Source organism: Penicillium verrucosum (genome assembly GCF_028828655.1).
Source record: "Penicillium verrucosum strain IBT 35672 chromosome Unknown utg000001l_segment0_segment0, whole genome shotgun sequence".
Lineage (NCBI taxonomy): Eukaryota > Fungi > Ascomycota > Eurotiomycetes > Eurotiales > Aspergillaceae > Penicillium > Penicillium verrucosum.
This window is the reverse complement of record NW_026643210.1, coordinates 10281522-10304000: the sequence shown is the minus strand read 5'-3', so window position 1 is coordinate 10304000 and position 22479 is coordinate 10281522. Positions and strand designations below refer to the sequence as shown.

The 22479-nt window shown below is 49.4% G+C and overlaps 6 protein-coding genes across 6 annotated transcripts; 4 read left to right on the top strand and 2 right to left on the bottom strand.

Moving 5' to 3' along the window:
• Nucleotides 1–423: 423 nt before the first annotated feature.
• Nucleotides 424–1885, top strand: N7516_003752 (uncharacterized protein; the record flags this gene model as incomplete). The annotated part of the gene is made up of 2 exons (XM_057216472.1): nt 424–529; nt 585–1885. The coding sequence occupies 2 exons, from the start codon at nt 424–426 to the stop codon at nt 1883–1885; spliced, it is 1407 nt and encodes a 468-aa protein (XP_057078355.1).
• Nucleotides 1886–2469: 584 nt separating this feature from the next.
• N7516_003751 (uncharacterized protein) lies at nt 2470–6628 on the bottom strand (the record flags this gene model as incomplete). Its single annotated transcript, XM_057216471.1, has 2 exons — nt 2470–6135; nt 6200–6628. The coding sequence occupies 2 exons, from the start codon at nt 6626–6628 to the stop codon at nt 2470–2472; spliced, it is 4095 nt and encodes a 1364-aa protein (XP_057078354.1).
• A 349-nt stretch (nt 6629–6977) lies between these two features.
• N7516_003750 (putative pyrimidine 5'-nucleotidase) lies at nt 6978–7948 on the bottom strand (the record flags this gene model as incomplete). Its single annotated transcript, XM_057216470.1, has 5 exons — nt 6978–7159; nt 7226–7651; nt 7711–7746; nt 7808–7820; nt 7880–7948. The coding sequence occupies 5 exons, from the start codon at nt 7946–7948 to the stop codon at nt 6978–6980; spliced, it is 726 nt and encodes a 241-aa protein (XP_057078353.1).
• A 406-nt stretch (nt 7949–8354) lies between these two features.
• N7516_003749 (uncharacterized protein) lies at nt 8355–10901 on the top strand (the record flags this gene model as incomplete). Its single annotated transcript, XM_057216469.1, has 1 exon — nt 8355–10901. One exon carries the CDS (start codon nt 8355–8357, stop codon nt 10899–10901), a length of 2547 nt encoding a protein of 848 aa, XP_057078352.1.
• A 5124-nt stretch (nt 10902–16025) lies between these two features.
• N7516_003748 (KH domain protein) lies at nt 16026–19439 on the top strand (the record flags this gene model as incomplete). The annotated part of the gene is made up of 6 exons (XM_057216468.1): nt 16026–16544; nt 16632–16923; nt 16966–17426; nt 17482–17806; nt 17860–18224; nt 18283–19439. The coding sequence occupies 6 exons, from the start codon at nt 16026–16028 to the stop codon at nt 19342–19344; spliced, it is 3024 nt and encodes a 1007-aa protein (XP_057078351.1). The 3' UTR covers nt 19345–19439.
• A 575-nt stretch (nt 19440–20014) lies between these two features.
• Nucleotides 20015–22180, top strand: N7516_003747 (glycoside hydrolase family 2 protein; the record flags this gene model as incomplete). The annotated part of the gene is made up of 4 exons (XM_057216467.1): nt 20015–20541; nt 20570–21418; nt 21499–21972; nt 21997–22180. 4 exons carry the CDS (start codon nt 20015–20017, stop codon nt 22178–22180), a joined length of 2034 nt encoding a protein of 677 aa, XP_057078350.1.
• Nucleotides 22181–22479: the final 299 nt, after the last annotated feature.

The following is a 22479-nucleotide window of genomic DNA, read 5'->3' as shown; positions in this document are numbered from 1 at the left end:
AAGCAAATAGAATTATCCTTTCAAATTTCTGTAAGCGCCCAACTTTCTCATCACAGAAAAGTAGTACTTGATAGGCTTAACAGGGAATAGCTTGCAAGAATAAGCACAGATGTGATAACTCCACAGGTCGCCAACGAATCCTAGTGCTTCAAACAGCTCCGTTACCGACGATCAATGGTGCTAAGTGCGCTGGCGTCAGGATGTATTTCTTTACTGGGTATAGTCCCCAGTTATTAGTGCCGTGATGGTGTGTACTTGGACGAGTTGGGTAAGGCGCTCATGTTTGGGCTTATAGGATGGGATGTCCCCATCCCGTCTGAGGGGCTGATCTGCCTGTGCAACTGGTTTGCTCCTTTGCTTTGTTTCTCTCTTTTCCTCCCCTTGAAGGTGATGGATTGATTTATTGACGCGCTGGTCGCCAACATGCTGGCCTTGGAGAAAGCCGGGTCGTTATTCACTGGTTGGATACGATCATGTTTGACATGTCTACCAGGCGAGGATGGTTGTCAACCTAGACAAGCTGGGAACGGTATGTGTCTAACTACATCAAAACTCTCGAAATAATCGACTAATATACATCGCAGCCGTTGAACGGGAGATGAAAGTATGCCACACTCAACCACACCTCGTCCCACCTATGAAGCTGGTGGTATACGATGACCTCCCCAGTCCAAGTGCCCATCAATATAGGAACTCACTGTCATCATGGTTGAACGATAGCCGGAACTTGGCCTCGCGAGCCTCTAACCGGGCAAGCATGTCTTTGAAACGATCCTCAACCACCCCGTTGAAGATCGGCGCACCTTCAGACTTTCGCAGAGTGCAATCCTTCCACGATCACCGGCCACAGTCATTCCATCCACCCCCGCCACCAACATATCAACTATTGGACCTCCGCATTCATCGATCAGGCAATCGATTGTCTGACCTACCTTCATTCGAAGCCTTCCAACTAAAGGAGGGGCCCCAGCGCAAGACGCTACCGGTGCCCCCTCGTGCCCTCAAAACTTCAACCGGCGTGCGGGACCGATATTCCCAAAAGGCATTTGTAGTCTCACGCAAGCCAGTCGGATCCCAGAAACGCCGATCACTTGGAAACGTAGAGACTCTCCACGTCGAAGAGCCAGTTCGCACAACTAGTACTCTGGTTCCGCATTTCTCCAAGGTCACTCGCATCGAGACACCTCTTCCAGAAGCTCGGGCAGCATCCCCGGCCCACGGTAGGTCAAAATCGGAAGGGACCACACTTACATGGAACGCCCCATGGTCAAACGACCCAAACGCCACCCAACCCTGGGGAAGAGTACCTCGAACCCCACCTGCACCCAAGAGCCCGTACACAGAATCACCGGACACATCCCCATCCAAGTACTCCGCGACGTCCAAGAACAGTCCTTCGTCAGCCAGCTCGCGAACAGTTCCATCACAATTCTCGTCACCACGCCGTCCCCCCATTCCATTCCGCGAAAACCGAGACACAATCGATTCAGTATCCTCTCTTTCCAACCGTGTAACTCAATGGATGTTCCCTACCCCCAACAAGCTCTCTACACCCCCGAAGCAATCCTTCCTGCCTGGCGAGAACGGGTTTAATTGGGAGCGGGCCCGCACGCTGAGCGGGACCACAGTTGCATCGACCACTACCACCATCACTGGCGGCCCAAGAGCACGGAACAATAGCTCCATCTCTAGTGCCTTCTCCGGTGCTATCACTCCCCGCGCCTCATTCCAGGTCTCCTCGTCTCCTGCAGAAAAGGAGGTTGACTCTGGTGTCTGTTACCCGACCATCTTTGAGGGCCAACAGCAGCACCATCAGCTCGCTTCGTATCACGATAATGGACATATGCGGTACCACGAGTCTACTAGTATCGGGGTGGCGTTTTAAGTTGTCTGAAGTTTATTTGACACTTTCGGCTGTTATGAGATTTTGATATTGAGTTGCTCAGTCTTTGTCTTTGTTTTTGTTTTGAACTTGGTTGGGTATTTGCTGGGTGTTTGCTTTTGGACTCGATCTTATTTCGATTGCGCGTTGGAATACCCCGTTTCGATCCCGGTTGGTTAGCTCTTTGTTATTTAAGGGGATTTCACCATATAGCTTTTACCTAGGAAGTAATAATGAATACAGTTTTGATGTAACTAGTTAAATGTGGCCTTCAGTATGTCTAAAAATATTATTCTAAGAAGCATTCTAAAAACTTTCTAGGTAGATGAAACATTTAAACATTTATGCCACAGAAACGCAGAGTTCAAGGTACAGGCTGGCATGGCTTTTGGCCATGATATCCGAGCCGTCTGGAATATAGGGCAATTGTACATAAAGTCTGACGCTAACTATCTCAGTAGGGTATCTCAAAAAGGACAATGTAGCTGCCAGAAAGACAAATAGGGTACAAGTTAAAAGAATGCATAAATGTCAGGCACAACCACAACTGATCGAAGTCCTGGCTTTCATACAACAAAATCAAAGCTTCAGTCCGTGGTGACTATCTCCACACCGTCCGGAGCAGGCGTACTTATGGAGTCGGTTTTGCGATGTTTTTGCATGCCTAGAATCTGCCAGGCACGACCCATCATGCCATGACCTAAGCCCTGCGGAAATTCGACAGAAGCTTTGTGAGCATGTCTGGAGACACGATCACGCATCGCGCGTTCTTGCTTGGCGGCTGCCAGGCGGTCCTGTTCACGTTCGTGATTGACAATCTCATCGCGCCATTCGGCCCAGTGCTCGAAGTTTTCGCGTTGCTGGAGTACTTGGTAACGGAGGCGGGTCTTGGCCGGGCGCCAGACAGTGCGGCCGGCGTTGTCATTGTCGTCACTAGCTGGGGCAGGCATCGTGGACCTGAGATCGAGGACACGGGACTCCTTGGTTAATTTGAGGAGATGAGTCATGACATCCCGACTTTCGAGAGCAGTGCGTTGGATCTTTTCTTGTTCGGGGTTTGGTTTGGCACGTGCGAGAGGCGCATCAAGCCAGGCGTGCATATCAGTAGATCGCTGGACGGAGTATGGGTCGAGGATATTCGAACGGCGGTTTTCCTCACGCAGGAAACGCACGGCTGCTTGGAGGCTTTCCACCTCGGCGCGGAGAGACTCGTTCTCGTCCATGGCAGCTAAAGAGGCCTCACTGGCGATGACGGCACCGTTGCCTGTGGTCGTCAGACCTGCTGTTCCAGACATGCGCTTCATTCGCTCAAGACGAGCCATGAACTCGTCTCGCTCTGCTTCGGCTGTCTGAAGCTCCTTCTTTTGTTGCTCGACTGTTTTTTCGAGTTCACTTCCTGCTCGCTGGATTTCCTCGATCTTGGCTTCGAGATCTTTGACCATGGCAGCCTTCTTGCTTGCCTCTCGCATCCTAGATTCAAGATGCTCGATCTTTAGGCCCTGCTCTTCGAGGGTATTGTCCTTGACTCCAAGTGCAGCTGACGCCTCGTGAATCTCATTTCTCAATTGGCGGATCTTCTCGTCTGCATCAGGGGATGTCATTTTGTTGGACTTTAGTTCCGCAGCACGGGCAACCCAGGGGAATGCGGCTCTCTCAAACTCTGTTGTGCAAGACAGATCTGATGAGATGGAATCAAGCTCCTCAAATTGGTCTCCTACTTCCTGCAATTTGGTAAAGAGCAACGAAACAGGGTCGTTACTTTCATCCAAGGTTTCGGAGGACGAGACAAAAGATACAGCGGCCTGGGACATGCAGTCCAGAATCTCTTCTGGGCTGAATGGTTCTGTGCGGCCTTCATCACTCGTGAGGGCAACAAGGTTCTCGCCCAGCTTTCGAGCAAACTCTGAAAGTTGCTTGGTTTCATTTTCGATCTTCTTGAAGGGTTCGTCGGCGTCCTTTGGAAGTGCAAGTGATCTCGAACGTAGATCATCAAGAGACCGGCTGATCTTACCCATCGCAACCTTGTATCCGCGGGCCTGAGAAGCGAAAGTGTCTAATTTGTTAAGAGCAAGTAAGTTTTCCTCGTCGCCTTCTGCCGCGGCAACCATCTTGGAGCTGATAATGAGCTTAACACGTGAAATTGCACCGGCTGAGTGCTCAATGTACGATTGAGATAAATGGGCTCGCATACACAGCTCATCGGCAAACATTTCCAAGCTGGAGGGAAGAAGGGTCTCAGCAAGGTGTGCAAGGAGAGCGATAGACCGCTGCAATTCCACTGCAAGCTTTGTAAGATTCACTTCGTCCTTCTTTAAAGGCTCGATCCAGAAGTTCAACATGCGTTCCACTGGCTCCATTTCGAACATTGCGATCTTGATGCTGCCGAATTGCTCGGGCGAGCAAGCTGTGATATAGTTCACAAACCGATCACACACATTTGAGATCCACATAAGATATTCCAAAACCACATGAGCTTGGAAAAGTTCTTCGTTGGAGACTACTGAATGCTCCGATCCCTTTTCTTGTAGAGTGCTGCTCATGACATTGGCTTTGAATCCCACACGCTTGAATCGAAGCAAAGCCTGAATAGAATTCCTTTCCCCTTCAAAGTACTCCGGAAGATAGAGCTTGATCATTGAAAGGTGCTGTGCATTCTCCTCAGACTCCATACGGCTCAATTCGACATCGATGGATTTGGTCAGGGCCTTTGATTGATTGGCTTGTAGTTTCATATTCAAATCCTGCATCTGGCGGTGGCGCATTGCACTCTCGGTGGTTTCTGCCTCTGAGACTTGCTTGGTTGTGCGCATATCATCCAAGTCACACTGCAGGTTCGTCACCAAGTCTCTGAAACGAGTTAATGTGTATTCAAGGTCTTCGATAACCTCGTCCTGTTGTGTGATCTTTCGGCATTGGTCGTTGAACACACCCTCTCGGTACTCAAGTTCTTCTTGAAGTTGCTTCTCAGTTTCGATATGGGTGTACTCCATTTCATCGCTAATCTCCTTCAGAGATTCCAAATCTTCGATGGCACCTTTCAGCTCATTAATCTCGTCCTGATAGCGCATGTTTTTATCTGCTAATTCTTCAATCATTTCTTCGGCTCCCAGTGCTGTCTCCAGCTGCTGCTTAAGATCATCGACATTGGTCTCGGCGACCAAGATCCTCTCCTTTGCAGCCTCGTAATCAGACTTGACAGCAGCGTACTCCTCGAGGTCATCCTCTAATTCTTTGATCTGTGACTTGAGGTCCGACTCCTGCTGCTGAGTCATATCTCTCAAACGAATGAGCGCCTCGCGGAGACGTTCATTGGTTTTCTCCATCTGAAGCCACCCATGAGTGGTTCTGTCTTCGGGGGTGGTCTCCTGGCTGTATTCTTCATTCTCTTCACGGAGAACCTCCACCTCCAAATTCAGCTCTTCCAACCTCGATCGTAGCGCTGAACACTCATGTTTGAAGGCCTCCGCTGTCTCTTCTGCCATTTCGCGATCAAGAGTAGCCATTTCCATGAGTGATTCATGCTCCGCCTGCATGCGTTCCACGTCGTCAGAACGAGCCTCAAGTTCTTTTAGCTTTTTACGCAGGTCGGTGACTTCCATTTGCTGCGGTTGATATTTGGCTTGCAGTTTCTGAATGATTGTTTCGAATTTATCGCGCTCAGACTGGAGTTGCTCGAGGGTCTTCAGCTTCTCCCTATCGTCGGCTCGTTTCTTTTCCATAACTCTGAGCTTGGCATTGAGTTCTTCGAGCTCGCGAGTGACTGCGCCGCTCTGCTCTTGGCGTTGAGATACAGAGAGCGGAGCCCCAGGACGGGAGGCTGGTGGTCGTGTAGCAGTCACCGATTGTCGAGAGGTTCTCGGTGCGGTGGCTCCGTCCTGCACACCCTCCCCTTCAGTGTCAGGCGACTCAGTATCGGTTGGATCTCCGGATCGTCCACTAATAGCCGCGTCTCCTCCATCAGATGCTTTTGTGTTGCCAACCTGCCGTAGTGATGGACGCTTCGTCAGTCCCGCGGTCGATGAGGCAACTGTACTTTGGGAGCTTGGTCTTGAGTTTCGGGTTGCTGGTCCAGACACCGAGGGTCGCGAGCCTCTAGAGGCCGCTGATTGTGTTGGAGAAGGACCCAGGGAGTTTCTGCCGCTGGGAGCTAGTCGGGGTCGATTAGAGGCCACTGTAGAGGTGCGGGAAGCACTCCCGATAGACGGCCGACCCGCGGTCGTTGCGAGCTGTTTCGTTGGGGACTTTGTGGGCGACTAAGTAATGTAGGAATTTAGGTTAGCGTAATAGGAGGGTATTCGTTTACGGGCCATCACATACTCGGAGAGCCGATCGAACGGCCGGACCCTTCGGCGCCGGAGTAGGAGTAGAGGCTGCATTGGTGCTCTGTCGCCTCGCTGCTGCAGGAGGTAGCCCACTTTGCTTTCGCATGCCAGCGGAGGTCCCGGGTTTAGCCTGCGTTTTGCTGCCGACTGCGCTGGTAGCTGGTTTGGTGGTTTGTTTACTCTCCGGCGCGGGCTGGACAATCTTACCAACCACTGTTGGCCGGACAAACATGCCGTGTCCCGGATCGCAACCAAAATACCGTTCTCCTTGGACTGCACCATCGTTTTTGCCGGTAGCCTCATCTAACTCAAGGCCTATCCACTGTCCGTCCGCAAAGTGGGTGGTGCCAACAAAGCGCACTGTTGCTTGCCGTCCATCGGGCAGCTCAATGACCGTACCTACAGATAAGGCTTGGCCAGACATGCTGAATAGACTCAAGAGCTACAATGAGCTCTTGAGCGATAACCGAGAAGTTCTGGTTGTTGAGAGGATGGAAACATGGCAACTCCTGAGTTCAGCGGAGCGCGCCAAGTGACTATCCTGCTGCCTGAGGCAGAAACTTCTAATTTACGATGTAGATCACTCCATGCATTGATGAAAATACGGCCATTGGATTATTTATTGTATTATTATAGCAGGCTAGAGCCTTGATTTCATTTCATATAATCCAAAGCCTTGTGTCTCGCTAGATAAATAGGCCCATAATCATATATACATTCATGGTCGTAAAGTCTAGGGGAATAAACAAAGAGTATCGTGGCTAGGTCTAAATCTAAGCACCATTGCTTTCGAGTTGCTGTTTAAAAACGTGGGGGAAAAGCGCTTGAAGCTCCTGGAGACTGGAGATCGTGTACTTCGAAGCCGGCTTATGTGGGATGGGGATACCTGGTTCGACGAGGTGAACTGTAGTCCATCCCCGAGCATGCGCATGTACACAATTCAAGTGGGAATCATCTGGTTCAACGACATTAGCATAAAGCGTCCAAAACGATTGTAGTCATGCAGTGGAGGGTGACATACCAACAAAATAGCACTGATCCGTGCTGGGAGCACCAGCTTCCTTCTCCGCTTTGGCGTACATGTCCTGACTAGGCTTGCAGACCAAGGGTAGAATTCCATAGTCACAATAAGTAACACCTTCGAACAGATCCTCAATACCCAGCAACTTCACCACACGCTTTGCGTGGTTAACATAGGCGTTCGTGAGCAGCCACGGTTTCACCTTTGTTGTGTCTAGGTTCTCCAACAGTTTCCGCAGCTTGGGATCTGGCTTGAGGATCTTGTCAAGAGGTAGAGCGTCATCGACCTCGTAGTTGAATGCAAGTGGGTCGATCTTATGGTGGCGGGTAAGGCCTTCAATGGCCAATCCATACTCCTTGTAGTACTTCTGGTGTAGCATATGGGCATCTTCCGATTTAAGGTCGAGATGTTTGACAAAAAATTTATCTAATAAAAGTGCAGTCGTATTAGTTTCATTTCCAGACCATTGTATCGGCTTCACTTACTGATCAATGCCTGCATCTCATCGTGGATATTGCAAGCTGCGCAGAGGCACGCTTTGTCAGTAGTAGCTCATAAAGAGCGGAAATCAAGAGCGCCAACCTTTGGAATAGAGCTGTAGGAGCGCATAACAATTAGTGACCAAATTGCTAACTTTAGGCTCTCTTAACTTACACAATTGTCAATATCAAAGAAGAAGACTGGCCGTGAGTCACTGACTCCGTTAGCACCGTTGGTCGCCATTGGTCTTGAACTGTGAAATCGTAGGGGTAGATAAACAGATGAAAGACTAGACAAGTTTGTAACAGGTCTAATAAGCCGATAGGAAGATAACACAAACGACTGATGCATAAGTCAAAAAGAAGATAGAAGTAAGATGAGCTTTCTTCCCAGGCTCCTTCGCTTTCCCAATGTCTGGGCAGGACCCGTGACCTTACCTAATCGGATTTAGCGGCCCTGGCGGCCAGCATGGACTTTTTACAACACTTCATTTGCTCTACCATCCAACACTCAGAGCCCTCTCAATCGTAGATTGGACTGAGTGGATATTTGACGTGTGTTTCACGCGTCGGCAGACATATCTGCTCTCAGTCTCTCTCATCTTGTTCTAGCTTCACCGATCCCTTTCCCTACCTTTCCCTAGCACACCATGGCCGCAACTCATGGGCCAGCAACTCACCTTCCAGCAGGTCCCATGGCTGTTTCAGCCCTTACACCGGATGATGAGGTACGGGAGTACGAAAAAATCCTAACCATCAATGAGCAAGTCTTCTCGGGCACTCACCCCAGACTCAATGTTCCCCAGCACTTGGTGCGCAAGTCTGGGAGAAATGTCCAAAATGTCCCTCTTCGAACTCATTTACCTAAAAGCTCTCCGACAACTGTATTGGAAAATGCTCCTGTGGCGGCACCCACAAGACAGCCTTACAATAACTTGCAGAGTGCCTCGGCCAGAAACGCCTTGCCTGCAGCACCACAACCCGCCCGTGTGCCTTCAAAACCTACATCCGAGATCGATCCCATCTTCTTGACCAAGTCGGATGATCTAATCAGGGCGGAACTACAGTTACAAAGGCAGAGATTGGAAAGAGCGCTGCGTGATCAAGTGGAGTCCAGGAAACAAGAAACCAAACAGAGACCTGCGGTTCAAGACACGAAGCCTGACTTTGATGTCTCGGATGTTTTCAAACAGGCTCTTGAGGCGGTGAAACCAGTCTCGCTGAGCGATGCATCTGAGGCCAGTGTACCTGGCGGTGCTGCCAGTGACTTCGACGACAATTCCATTTACTCCAGTAGAGCTCCTGACTCGCCTCCCCAGACTGGCAGGCAACAAAAGTCATCCCCCGTTGCTATAGTTGCAACCACACCACCTGCCACACGTGTTCCAGTAACCCATTACGCAGATGAGTTGCAGCGACTTGAAGCTCTCAACCGTCCTGGATCTGATCAGGAAATGCCAGATGCTTACCTTGTTGCTGACCAGCGTCACTCCCATTCTCAGAAGCAGGCCCGCTACCACAAAGCAGAGGCTCCCGTCAGCCGCTTCCGCGATTCGCATCAGTTCGAGACTGTGGACGAACCCGAATATTCCCCGCCTGCTCCAGCAGCGCCGCCACCGGATCATCGTGAATATCTCCGTGGGTTAGAAAGTGGTGCTGGAAGAACATCTAGGCCAGATGCCAGATACGCAGACCGAACCAGAGATATCCGCAAGCCCCCGTCTCCCACAAACGTGAAAGTAGTTCGAAATCACATCACATCACCGGCAGCTCCCCGGCCATCTCGAGTGTCACCTCTGGCCATTGCAAAGGTTCCTTCTGTCCAGCAAATCCGGGATGAACGATCTGAACATGGTTCAGATCAGGTGTACTCGGACCTTGATTCTGCTCGTGGCAGTCCCAATGCACCGGCCTTTCAAGTCATGTCCCGGAAACGGAGGAGACTGCGTGAAGGCGATGAAGGGCTCCGCCAAGCCTCGCACAGGGCGCAAAATGCAGAACCTGTCGACGCATTCATCAAAGAGGAGCCTGTTTCACCGCCACCTTTTGCCGATGATGCTACGGTTGTTCGCAGCCGAAACCCTGCCGAGCGCCCCATCTACATTGACATCGCGTCTCCTCAATACACTTCAGCATACGAAAGTCGCGGACCGCCAGTACGAGAGCCAGTTTACGAGATTGACCCGTACCACGAGCCTCTACCAGAGGCCGGGCCCCAGCGCACAATATCTCGTTTGAGCACCAGGCGACCAATCCGGGAGGAAGGCGATCTTCGACGAGTCGCCAGTTCACAGTTCGCTCGACAATCAGACTATGCTCGTGAGTACATTGAGGCCAATCCACGCCCAGTTCGGGCGGCGTCATACGTCGTGGAACGCCCGGTTCAAGAGCGGCCAAGGTACTACGAAGAAGCCCCTCCTTACGCACAGCATCGTTACATTGCTGCGGATGACATGCCGCCCCCAACATATCGAGAGACTTACTACGAAGAGGCACCACCGGCACGGATCATGGCACCCCCGCTACGTCGGATCGTGGTTGATGAGCATGGTACCCAGTACTACGAATTGCCTCAGGCACCAAGACTGCAGCCGATGGCACCTCCGCCTCCGCCCCCGCCCCGGCCAGTCTCTCGGATGTCAAAGGATGTTTACGATGAACGAGTGCATCATCGCGCGGGCAGTGTTCGTGCGCCTTCGGTTGTGCAAGACCCTTACGGTGAACGACACTATGTGCAGGAAATGCCCCCACCCCAGCCAGTCTATAGGCGAGTGACGTCAGAATATGCCCGTCCCGTAGCAGCCGATGAGAGACAAGGCTACGCTGCTCCTTTGGAAGGCCATGAACCTTACTCACGCAGCGGCAGTGTACAAGTAGCGGAGTACCTTCCTCGTCATGCAGTCTATGTCGATGAGCGTGGATTGCCCCAGGAGAGAATAATCCGGACAGCCAGTGTTCGTCCTCCACAGCCTCGCTATGAAAACTCCCATGAGGTTGCTCGGCAAGTTGGGAGCGTACGACCAACTGTCCCAGGCCACGGGCCCAGCACCTTCAGGGACAGGCAAGCAGGGGAATACGTTGAAAGACCGTACTACATTCGGGATCGACGGTACTATGAAGGTGAAGATGAAGAGGGAGATCGCCTCGCGCTGGATGGTGCGAATGATACGATCCAGCGGGGTGCACAGCGTTACTAGTAGCGTGACGCGCTTGAATTTTTTTCCATCGATTTGCGAGCATTTTATGATTTGTATCTAGTTGTACTATTCCAGAATCATACCTTAGGCAATAATAACTTGCAAGGTCTTTTAAAATCATTATCATTATCATACTTACGTATCAAGTAGCCTTCTATCAAGAGATTAGTACAAGCCATGAGCATCGATCAGAGATGCTGAGCCCAATAGAATTTGCCTGATAATACCCGTTGCACATCAGAGAGTGCTCTTCTCGACATCTGGGATTCCAACTTTCTTGATATTCATCATTTGTGCAGCTTGGATCTCAGGCATATTCTTATTGAAAGGCCTTGGCCCTACATTCTCTGTAAATTCGTCGTGTTGAATGGATTGGTAGCAGTCATATCCGCGAGCTTTCGTCGGGCATTACTCGCATTAGCTATGGAACTTCATCCGCATTTGCAATGTAGATGTAATTAGTCTTCACCACTATAGGCATCATTTGCAAGTTTTCAACATGATAGAAATATCGAGAAACCGATGTACTGAGTCACACACTAGCTAGTTAACTAGTTTAGGGATCACTTCGCATACATGTACATAGTAGGTGTTCCACTCATCTTTTGAAAGATAGACATTAAAATTGCGGTACCATGCTCTTCTCTACAAATGAATCGTCAATCCGTCGTGTGCAAATAAAGAAAATCCAAGTGCAGTAGGAAATACCCGCAAGGTGTAACTATTGATTTTGCTGGATCGTCTAGCCTCGGGAAGTTGTATTGATCTCACATCAAATGGCCACATATTTTCAGCATTGTAGATACCACGTCAGGGTGCAAACCGCTATCATCGTTTGAAAGTTCAGAACCAAACATTCCCCGAGAGTTGAAAGCTGGCGCATGAGAGCATATCAAATCACAGGTAGACAATGAGCTTCAACTCACCACTCAAGGACCTCTACGGGATATTTCGTGATTTGGAGAGTTCCAACACTCTGTAGCGTGTGCTTGTACCTGTGTAATTCTCTTGTCAGCCTTCCATATTCGATTAAAGTCGGTAAGTTGGAGTATCAACAAGAAAGGAAGAAATAGCCTTGGCTGCTTTCACCTGGATCAGAATGAGGTAAACTATCCACATGGAGTTTTCAAACACGGTTCCTTATCATCATGTGCAAGTGAAGCAATTGGGAGTATAGCTGTCTCAAATTAAATGTAGGTGGTACCAACCAGAATAATAATTGCCGAGAGACAATGTGTCCAAGCTTTCGAGAGAAGAGATATGCAATGCGCAATCTTAAATCTTCTAGCCGGTGCTAGGTCGGTCACAGACACCTAAATGGAGATCTCTCGTGGTCAGCTAGTGATTCCTTGCTCTGTCAGGGGAGTAATACGACAAGTGTATTCTAAAGTTAGCAACAACTTGTATCAGAGTAATTTTTTAAGACATGGTAGATTCCGTATCGCATACGCCGTGGTTCGGTCATCACTTGCAAGCATGGCATAACAATGGCCCGGGCTATCTTGTGGGAGAAATGGGGGGTTGATAGATTAATACCTTGTTTTGATGCGAATGAGGTCACGATAAAGCATTGAGATGATATGCAACTGAGGAATGTCTTGTATATTTTGCTCTTGATGTTGGAAATGCCATAACCTTGTGACCAAACTCATCAGGCCCGTAAATTCTGCAGTCAGCACAATTGCTGTGCTTGACACGGCCTGCTCGGTTCCATCCTAGGGGGATGTACACCAAGCACATCGCGTCAGATAGACCTCCTGGTATCATGGACTTCCGGGCCCTCGACATCCTTATTATCACATCAGTTGGTTCAATGGGGTTGGTAGGGGACTAGGGACATCGCAAGCAGAACCGTGAAAGGTAGGCCATATCGTATATCCTAGGGGCGTTTGACGTGATTAAATGAGCCCTAGACTAAATGCTACTTACAATTAGCTTTCGGTACTAATATAAGGAGTCCATAGAGGCATCAGACAGCGGACCAAATGGGGGGTCAACAAACGGATTCTGCGTGGTTCTGCGTGGTGTCATGTAGCACCTGATCATGACCAAAGGTCGCCAGAGTATCTGGGATATCATGTTTCGTAGACATGGATGAATAGCCAAGGTCAAGGTGGACCAGAAAGGTTGATCCTTGCTAGACTCTGTTGTGGTTGAAGGCTGTGTCGATATTTCTCACTGTGTTCGATGAAGACTTGACTTGAGGTTCCAAAGTACCAGGTTATAGTGTAAAGATCTGTCAAAGCAAGAGGACCAGGCCAGTTAGCTATGGGAGTCAAATCCAGATTGTTAGGTCCAGTGGAAGGCACATTCTTATTTTAATTAACCATGCACACCTCGATCATCAGAGTGACAATATCTTCGTCATGTAGCTCAGATCGAGCAGACATCAATCATCATTTGCGGGATGGCATGTTGAGACAGACCAGAGTCTCATAATCAAGGGTCATATGGACCCAGCATACCCAAGGGTCAAAGACCACGGGAATAAGGGGTGACTTACTGCATAATACACGTATGTAGCATCCAAATGTGTTGTTAGTAGACAGTCTATCAAGAAGGTCAGCACCTTTGGCCTTGGTCGTCATCGGGCCACTGATAGGCCGGGATGGGGAGATGGTAAGTTGACAAAGGAAGATGCAGAGTGATTGATTGAAGGTGGGTTTGTAAGAGGAGATGCAGGTAAACAGAGAAAGACTGGGAAAGAGCAAGACTGGATTGGAAAGCTCTTGCTTCGTTTGTCCACCACAAACAGGTCATACACACAACTGTCACGGGTATTTTCTATTTCACCTAACAACATTTATCTAGACATGAGATAGTCCTGGTGTGTCTACTTCATACATGTATATAGCTCTAGCATATCAGCAAACAGCGGGATAAATTCAGGCTAGTTTTTTGGTATTATTAGATATTGTTGTAATGGGATTCAGGCGTTGTCTTCCCTCAGAAAACAATATATTTGCAGCTAGAACCTCTATTATACAGTGTCATTATATTGACCTAGACACGGTTTTCCCTGTAATTCAGATAGCCTGTTCCACCTGGTCAAGCTGAGCTACTCGAGGATCAAATAGTCAATCAATGAGTCCATGGGGGACTGGTGTTTAGTTCATCAATACTACATAGTATACAGGACACCCCTGAACTAAATTCGCCATTAGTACAATTTATATAGGTGTTATCCCCGAGGCTACTGGTTGCAATTGCGATACAGAGGCATGAATTGGCATCCTATAGCAAGCTGAAAGGTTGGCGTAATTGATAGCGCCGCGCTCCTATGCAGTTATCCTTATCGGGAAGTTTCCTGGATTTCAGGTTTGGGCGGAAGTCGTCGCTATTAATAACCGGTGTTGGATCACGATATTGTACGTGAGCGGTATGTAACCTAGACTACTTCTGTAGTACTGCTACTATATAAGGGGAATTGATCCTTTTGGGCGCTATTAATAATGCTCAAGATAGGATTGTTTTATAACATACCAAGTAGTTTATTAACGGCTAATAGGTCGTTTACCGAAGACATGTGGAGTCTATGCCTATACCAATGATCGACGACTTGTAACGATCGATCGGTCTAAGCGGCCCATAGAGGTACTCTGTGGAGCTGAAAAGGCTACATCGACAAGGGTGAAATGTGGCCAAAAAGTTCGTGGTTATAAATTGTTATATATTCTACGGTAACATATTCTGCCATATAAAGTGAGAAGAAACAACTTTCACAAGCTTTATTACATACACCGATTAGCCGTTATCTTGATTCTCTATAAGCTAAAAGTCAAAACAGGTAGCGATAAATCCTTTTGAAACTGGGGACGGGTTGACCACCCCTGCAGTCTGATTTTCAAAACGGTCCAGTCGGAATTGTCGAGTCCTTGAGCTGAAGAGTGACCCCACTAACGCCTATACGAGAAGATGACGTCTACTATATGAGGGGAAGTTATGGGCAATAAAATCCAGTTCCCAGTCTATTGCAGCATATACATTATACTATAGCATCATCTGTGAGTATCATTTGTGCATACATATATATGTACATAGTTATATTGAAATTTGCAATTACAGTGTATTGTATCGGAAGCACAATCGGTTGTCCCCCGAGGCCGTAGAGTCTAGACATCAGAAGTCAGAAATCCCACTTTAGGTATCATCAGGTATGATCAACCTTTAGCTCCACAATGCCTAACCAGGCCTGACCAGACCTGACCCCTCAGTTTTCCCGGCCCAGCCGGTGGCAATGTTCCTATCACCCCTTAAGGTGGACTGAGATACGGCGGCATACAGGGTTCTCTATCCCGGAGCCTATGAAAGGATCGACCCGTGTATGCTTGGTACCGTACGGAATGATTCGGATCCTGGAGTACCTGAAGGCTTTCAACAGGTAAATGCACAGCCTTGACGCGCAAAATAATCACTTCATCGTACTCCATAGGATCCTATCACATTCATATATCCACTTTCTTAAGGTAGAGTTGGTGTAAGACACGGTTTCTTGGGAATCGAAGGGTTATTTTATTGGGATAACTCTTTGCCAGGTAACTAGTTTATATGTGATGGGATGTGCTGTATCGGGTGCTAAGTATCCAATATTGGCTAGATTTCCCATTTGCCAAGAAGACCCTTGCGAATGGACATTCAAGATCCTGCATTCTTGATTAATGACAATGTTAAGTTAAGGGATCCTATTCTTTAATAGCTAAATATCTTGGGGCATATCAAGAATACATTAAGAATACATATAAATCTCCCTTAAAAAGACTGCAGAATTCAGTAGACCCGCAAAGGACTGACGACACCCTGATTTTTTTTTCTCCTGTTTTTGTTTTCTTTTTCTTTTTCATATTTTTATGTTAAGGATATATACATATATTTGATATTTGATATTTCATATTTGTTTTCTTCTCATTTCTTTTTTCTTCTCATAGAGAATTTGCGTTGGTTGGCCCCATCGATCTTCGTTTCCACCATTCCCGGGTCGAAACGCCCACACAGGTCATTCCCATCCCTGTCGAGAACGGCCTGATTCCTTCCCACATCCTCCCCTCCCCAACCCAATCCATCCACTCTTTCTCTCTCTCTATCCCCTCGACTCGCTCAAGGGGTTAGAGATTTCTCTACCTAATCATGCACAAGATATCCAACTTTACGGGCCAGGCCCGTCATGGTTGGGAACGAATGACGCCGACTTTCGGGATGTCTAGACCTCACACCGACATGGCTTTTCGCCGACCACACGGTGCGCCGCCCATGACACCGCCGACTAGTATCGACCCTACAGTCAATCTGTCATTCAACGTTCCATTCTCGTCAACCCTAGCCGGTCCCGATGTCGAGGATGTGCTCCACGCCAGTCCCGGCGCTCTCCAGCGCTGGACTTTCCCGGAAGGCACACTAGAGGGAACGTCGGTACACCAGCTTCCCGTCCACACAAACAATGTTGAGGGTTTGCAGAGGTTATGTCGGAAGATCACGGAAGAGAAAGGAGGACGGGTGGAAGCTACGCTCACAACCTCTGAGGCCAAGGCCGTGCCATCGCTGCAACGCCGGCCAAACGGGTTGGTGACCAACGTCTGTGTGACAGGTGATGGGGAGATGGCACGAAAGATGCGGGCGAGAATCTTGAATGAGACCCCGATCATGCTGGTACGTGGACGAATTTTTTTGGGTTCCGGCACCAGCAGGATTTTCAAGTCCGCAGGCATCCCTTGCTAACATCGGACCGTTCACCAGCGATGTGCGACCGTCGACGTGGATATGCATCTGATTATAGATGGATCACCGAAAGGAATTAGAGCTAGCGTCCTCGAACACCTCGACACTTTGGCCGCCTACACCGGGGCTGACATTTTCCTGTTGACTCCCAAGCTCCACGATGCGGATAGTGCGGTGGTTTCGTCCTATGGCTACGCGTCAGATAATGGCTTGGACCAGCGCTTCCGGGTTGCTATATATGGCGATTTGGAGAGCTCGGAACACGCCAAAACCCGGGTTTTGATTATGATTGACCAAATAGTACGTCTTTGTGTGCATGTGTTGTGAGGCCGGCAAACTAACCGGAGACCAGCTCAAACGCCATGTGGATGCCATCAAACTGGACTCGACCATGCACACCTTGGTCTGTGGTCGCACCCGCAAGAACATCAAGCTCATCGAGGCTGCTACAGGCACCGCTATTTACTTCCCTCCGCCTTTCCCCCAAATTTTCGGCTATATCCCCCCGGTGCGAACCGTCGAAGCGAGGATGAGGTATACATTACGGGCGAGACCCCGGAACAGATTGCTCGCGCCAAGCAGAAGCTGCGAGAACTGGTGATGGGAGTGAAGATTTTTGTCAAGGATGTGGTTGTCAGCTCGAGCAAGATCGACAACATCTTGCTCGATCGTTTGGATAAGGTCCGGAAGGTCATGGAAATGAACGGGTCTTATGTCCTTTTCCCGCAGCTGGGTAGCCAACGTGGCCTTGTTCGGATTCAAGGCACCGAGGTGTTGCACGTTGAGCGGACAGTTCGGGAAATCATGGCTCTGGTGCGTCGCTTGGTGACATTTTGATGGAATGATTTGCTGATCTTTGAATGTACAGGCTGGTCAATTCTATAGTGCTTCGTGGTGGATCATCATGCCCGACCCGGCCCAAGGTGGTCTCCGTGCTCCCTCAACTGCCGATATTCGCTCCATGCTATCGGATATCTGCACCAACTCGGAAGCGGAGGTCAGCTTTGATAATCTGACTTTCACGATCAACGGCTCCGATGATGCAGTTAAGGCTGCCATGACCGTCATCAATCAGATTCCCTTCGTGATGCGAAGCCAATACCAGATGCGGGTGAAGATTGAGCTGGCCAACGAGCACAAGGAGTTTGTTAGTGGCAAGAAGAACGGAAAGATCAACAAGATCATGGGACAGAGTGAGTTTTACTAGACATTCCACATGTGACACGACGTTCTGACTCGCACTCAGGCAATGTCCAGATCATCTTCGATGGGTTCAACGAGTACAACTTCTATATCGACGTCTGCGGCAACCAGTATGAGTCAACCAAGAATGGCCTGGACTTGGTTGAGCAGGAGATGCCTGCATCGATCTCGTTCCACGTGCCTGACCAGTATCACAAGCGGATCATCGGAATTGGTGGACAGCATATCCAGCGCATCATGAAGAAGTACTCTGTCTTCGTGAAGTTCTCCAATGCCATGGACCGCGGCGGCATGGGCAAGGAGGATGATGACATCAAGGTTGACAACGTGATCTGTCGGACCCCTGCTCGCAACGCTCAGAGTCTGGACCTTGTCAAGCAGGAGATTATGGACATGGTCGAGAAAGTTGTAAGTGTTTACAGTGTCTACGGCTTTGATCTCGTGATAAGAAACTTACAATTTTCAGGATGCCGAATACGTCGCTGAGAGAGTCGTCATTAACCGCCTATACCATCGTGAGCTATTGGCCCGTATGACTGAGATCGAGGAGCTGGAGAAGAAATGGAACTGCAAGATTGAGTTCCCAAGCACTGAACTTGCCAGTGACGTTGTCACCATCTCCGGCCCTGAGTATCAGGTCCCCCAAGCGGTCGACGCATTACTTGGCATGGTGCCAGAGAGCCACGAGCTTCACTTCCAGAGCTCTGCCGAACTCCAGGACTACTTCAAGTGCTCTGATTTCCTCGCCGATGTTCGGACCAAGCTCAAGGAACAGTATGAGGTCGATATCAACGTGGATGTTGGTACCGATCTTCCTACTACCCACGAGGAAGGCTCCTCGTCTCCCACTCCCGGGCCTGAAGACCGTGTGGTCCTCGGATACACGCGCAACAACGCCGGTGGCTTGAAGGATGCAATTGACTTCCTGATTTCCCGTCTTGTTGCGCATGGACTCGACGCGAACACTGTCAAGGGTGCTATCCCGCGCCCCAAATCCGACTCGTTCGAAGAGTCGCTGCCATTCTTCGACTCGAAGCTACTGCAGCACGCCCCAGCGCCCCTCTCGACCGACTCGCCCACCCGGCCGAACTTTTCCGATGAGACCAGCGAACGAGGATCAATCTTCGAGCGCCTCCGTAAACCCGGAAGCATCTCGTCGTTCTCCTCGTTCATCGGCCGTAAGAATCATTCTGCCTCGCCGGGATCATTCTTCAAACATGCCTCGAGCAACGCCTCCAAGGCCTCACTCGTCTCCATGGAGTCGCGCGACAGCGGCTACCGCAATCCATGGAACGACTCTGGCGTGAACCTCCCCGAAGACGACGTGCACGTCCTGGGGAGCTCGCACAGCCACAAGAGCAGTACCAGCAATGGCTGGCCCACACGATTCGATGCCAAGTTCCCCTTCGGCACCGCGCCGGGTGACATGACGCCCAAGCATGACCCGCGCACCTCTTTTGATAGTGGTCGTCCTAGTACTTCCAATTCTACTTCTGGATACCCGGCCCCAATTGGGCCACCGCGTTAAAACCAAAATATCCATTTGCAGCAGTATACCCTTTTTTTGGTTGAGTTGTTTTTGTCTTGTTTTTTTTTCCCCCTCTGCTTTTATTCTCATTCCCAGCGTGTGTGTTTTTTTTTTCGGTTGTCTTTTTGTCGGTCTTCTTGTTGATTGATACCACGGAACGCAAGCAATGAAGGCGTCAGAAAAGAAAACGAGATATCCAAGATCTGCGATAGGGCAAGGATGGTCTTGACTATATCCTGTCTCTTTTTGTCTTTTTGTCTTTTTTTTATTTATTTATTTTGCGGTGCGCATTAGGAGGAAAGAGTTGGATAGTCTGAATTGATACCAGGGAGATCTGGCATCGACTTCAGAGGAGTTTTCCTATAAGTTGGGTTTTTTATGTTGATGTTTTTACTCTTTTGATATCCCCCAATCATCAATGAGATTTTGCCATTAGAAGACATTCTCCAATCTATGTTGTTTTTGAAGGATGCTATTGTTTGAGTACATATAAACATCATACATCACTTCCGACTGAGATCGACGCTCAATGTAGCGAGTGACGTTAGACGCGGGGTCGAAGGGGTCGAAGTTGACATCTACAAAGTACTTCCTTCTTCTCTCCCACAACTCCCAAGAGACCATAAACCCCTCCATTAAACTAAATAACTAAACTACCATAATCTCCAAAATGTCAACATCCTACCCCCGCCCGGACTTCCAACGCACCCCTCTAAACTGGACCACCCTAGACGGTCCCTGGACCTTCACCTTCGACGACAAAGACGAAGGCCTAACCTCGCAATGGCCCAAAACCAGCCTGAAAGGAAAACCCTCCCACCAGATAAATGTTCCATACGCATTCCAAACCCCAGCATCGGGTATAAACCTCATCGAAGCGCACGAGGTAATGTGGTACGAGCGACACATCACAGACATCCGCACAGCCGACGAAAAACAAAAAGGGAATAGACTTCTCCTCCGCTTTGGTGCTGTCGATTACGAGTGCTCTGTCTGGGTGGACGGTGTCCTTGTCGGCGGACATCGCGGCGGACATGTGCCATTCGATATAGATGTCTCTGACGCGCTGGCCGACGGCGCCGCGGAGGCTCGTCTCACTCTCCGCGTCAGAGACTCGCCTTATGACATGACCCAGCCGCGTGGAAAGCAGTTCTGGAAGCCTGTGCCCGAGAGTATCTTCTACACCCCCCAGCGGGGGTATCTGGCAATCTGTTTGGTTGGAGAGTGTTCCGGCCATGCGGTTGCTATGTGGAAGTGGAGGGACGGTGATTCGTTCTGATGATATTGAGCGAGGCCAGTTGCATGCGAAGGTTCATGTTGCCGGACGTCGGGTTGGAAGTGCGGCGAAGGTTGAGGTTGAGGTGGCGCTTGGAGGGCTGAGTGTTGCGAAGGTGGACGGAGAGCTGCTGCCGGATAAAACTTTTGTTGCGTTTGATTTGGGTCTAAAGGTTACTGAAGGTGCAGTGGGGCAGTTGAAGACACAGAACCCAGAGCTGTTTGGTGGTGACGGAATCTGGAGCCGGGGTGTTGCACTCTGGGCCCCGGAGCATCCTGTTCTCTATGATATTACGCTTCGGCTGTTTGATGGTGGTGGCGGCCTGGTTGACGAAGTCCAGACTACGACCGGAATGCGCAGTCTATCCTGGCAAAACGGTGATGGAACATTCCGACTGAACGGAAAGCCGTATTTCCAGATGCTCTTCCTGGACCAGGGATACTGGCCCGAAACGGGAATGACACCTCCTTCTTCAGTGGCATTGAAGACAGATATCGAGCTGGCGCAGAAACTCGGCTTCAATGGATGTCGCAAGCACCAGAAAGTCGAAGACCCACGATTCTACTACTGGGCAGACCGGATGGGCTTCCTCGTCTGGGGCGAGATGGCAAATGCCTACGAGTTCGACCCGGACTACATTAAGCGATTTACCAGCGAGTGGACCGAAGCCGTGAAGAGGGATATCAATCACCCATCGCTGGTCACCTGGACGCCACTTAATGAGTCGTGGGGCGTATCTGCGTTGAAGGACAATATCGAGCAGCGCAACCATGTTCGCGCTCTGTACTACTTGACCAAGTATGACCCATCCGGTGGCATTTCTAATGTGTCCACGCCACCAAGAGGAAATGGATCAACTAGCTAATGCAAAAATACAGGACCCTCGACCCTAGTAGACCAATCAACGACAACTGTGGCTGGGAACATGTCCAAACTGACCTAACAACCTTCCACGACTACAGCGACTCGGTAGACCTAGGCGCAGCATGTGCCACCATGACAGGGATCCTAGAATTGAAAGGTGGACACTCTGTTTTCACTAAACCGATATATTCTGGATTTTCCGGCACCGTGATCGTCGACAAAGGCGCCCAGCATACGCCTGGTGCGCCAGTGATCTGCAGTGAGTTTGGCGGGGTTAATATCGCACCGCCTAAGGACTCTGCTGCTGCCGGGGAGCGGGACTGGGGGTATACGACTGCGAGTGACCCGACGGACTTCTTGGTCCGATTTGAGAAGCTGGTTATGGCAGTTGTGAAGCCTGGACATATTTGTGGGCTCGTCTGGACTCAGCTGTATGTTGCATGCATCATTCTTGGTTTTGGGATTGGGATCCGGGAACTTCTGCTAATGTGTGTTTGCTTTTTCTGATCTAGATGTGATATTGAGCAGGAGGTGAATGGTCTGTATACCTATGATCGTAAGGAAAAGGTTCCCGCAGAGAAGGTGAAAGCGATTATGGATGCTGCCAGGGATCATTACTACCATCATCTCACATCGCATCACTCCAAGGGGTTTAGGAAGCTTCTGGATCAGTATAAGAATGTTGTGCATCGTTAGGGCTAGCATCTAACAATGGGGACATCCAGTGACATGATACCTTCGAGAATTTAGTTTCCCGCAAAAGGCCATCATGTTGGGTGATTCTTAATTTATAATGTTGAACGCCGAACTGCTACTGGATATACAATGAAGGTTATGGCGTTGATCAACTTTTAGACTGATAAATGAACATGTAGTGAAGATGTAGTTAGCGCTTTGTCGATACCCAAGCACTGGATAGATTTAAGACACAGCGATATCGCAAGATGGAAGTTCTCTGTGCTACTAGTCAAGACCCAAATTCAACATCATCAAGA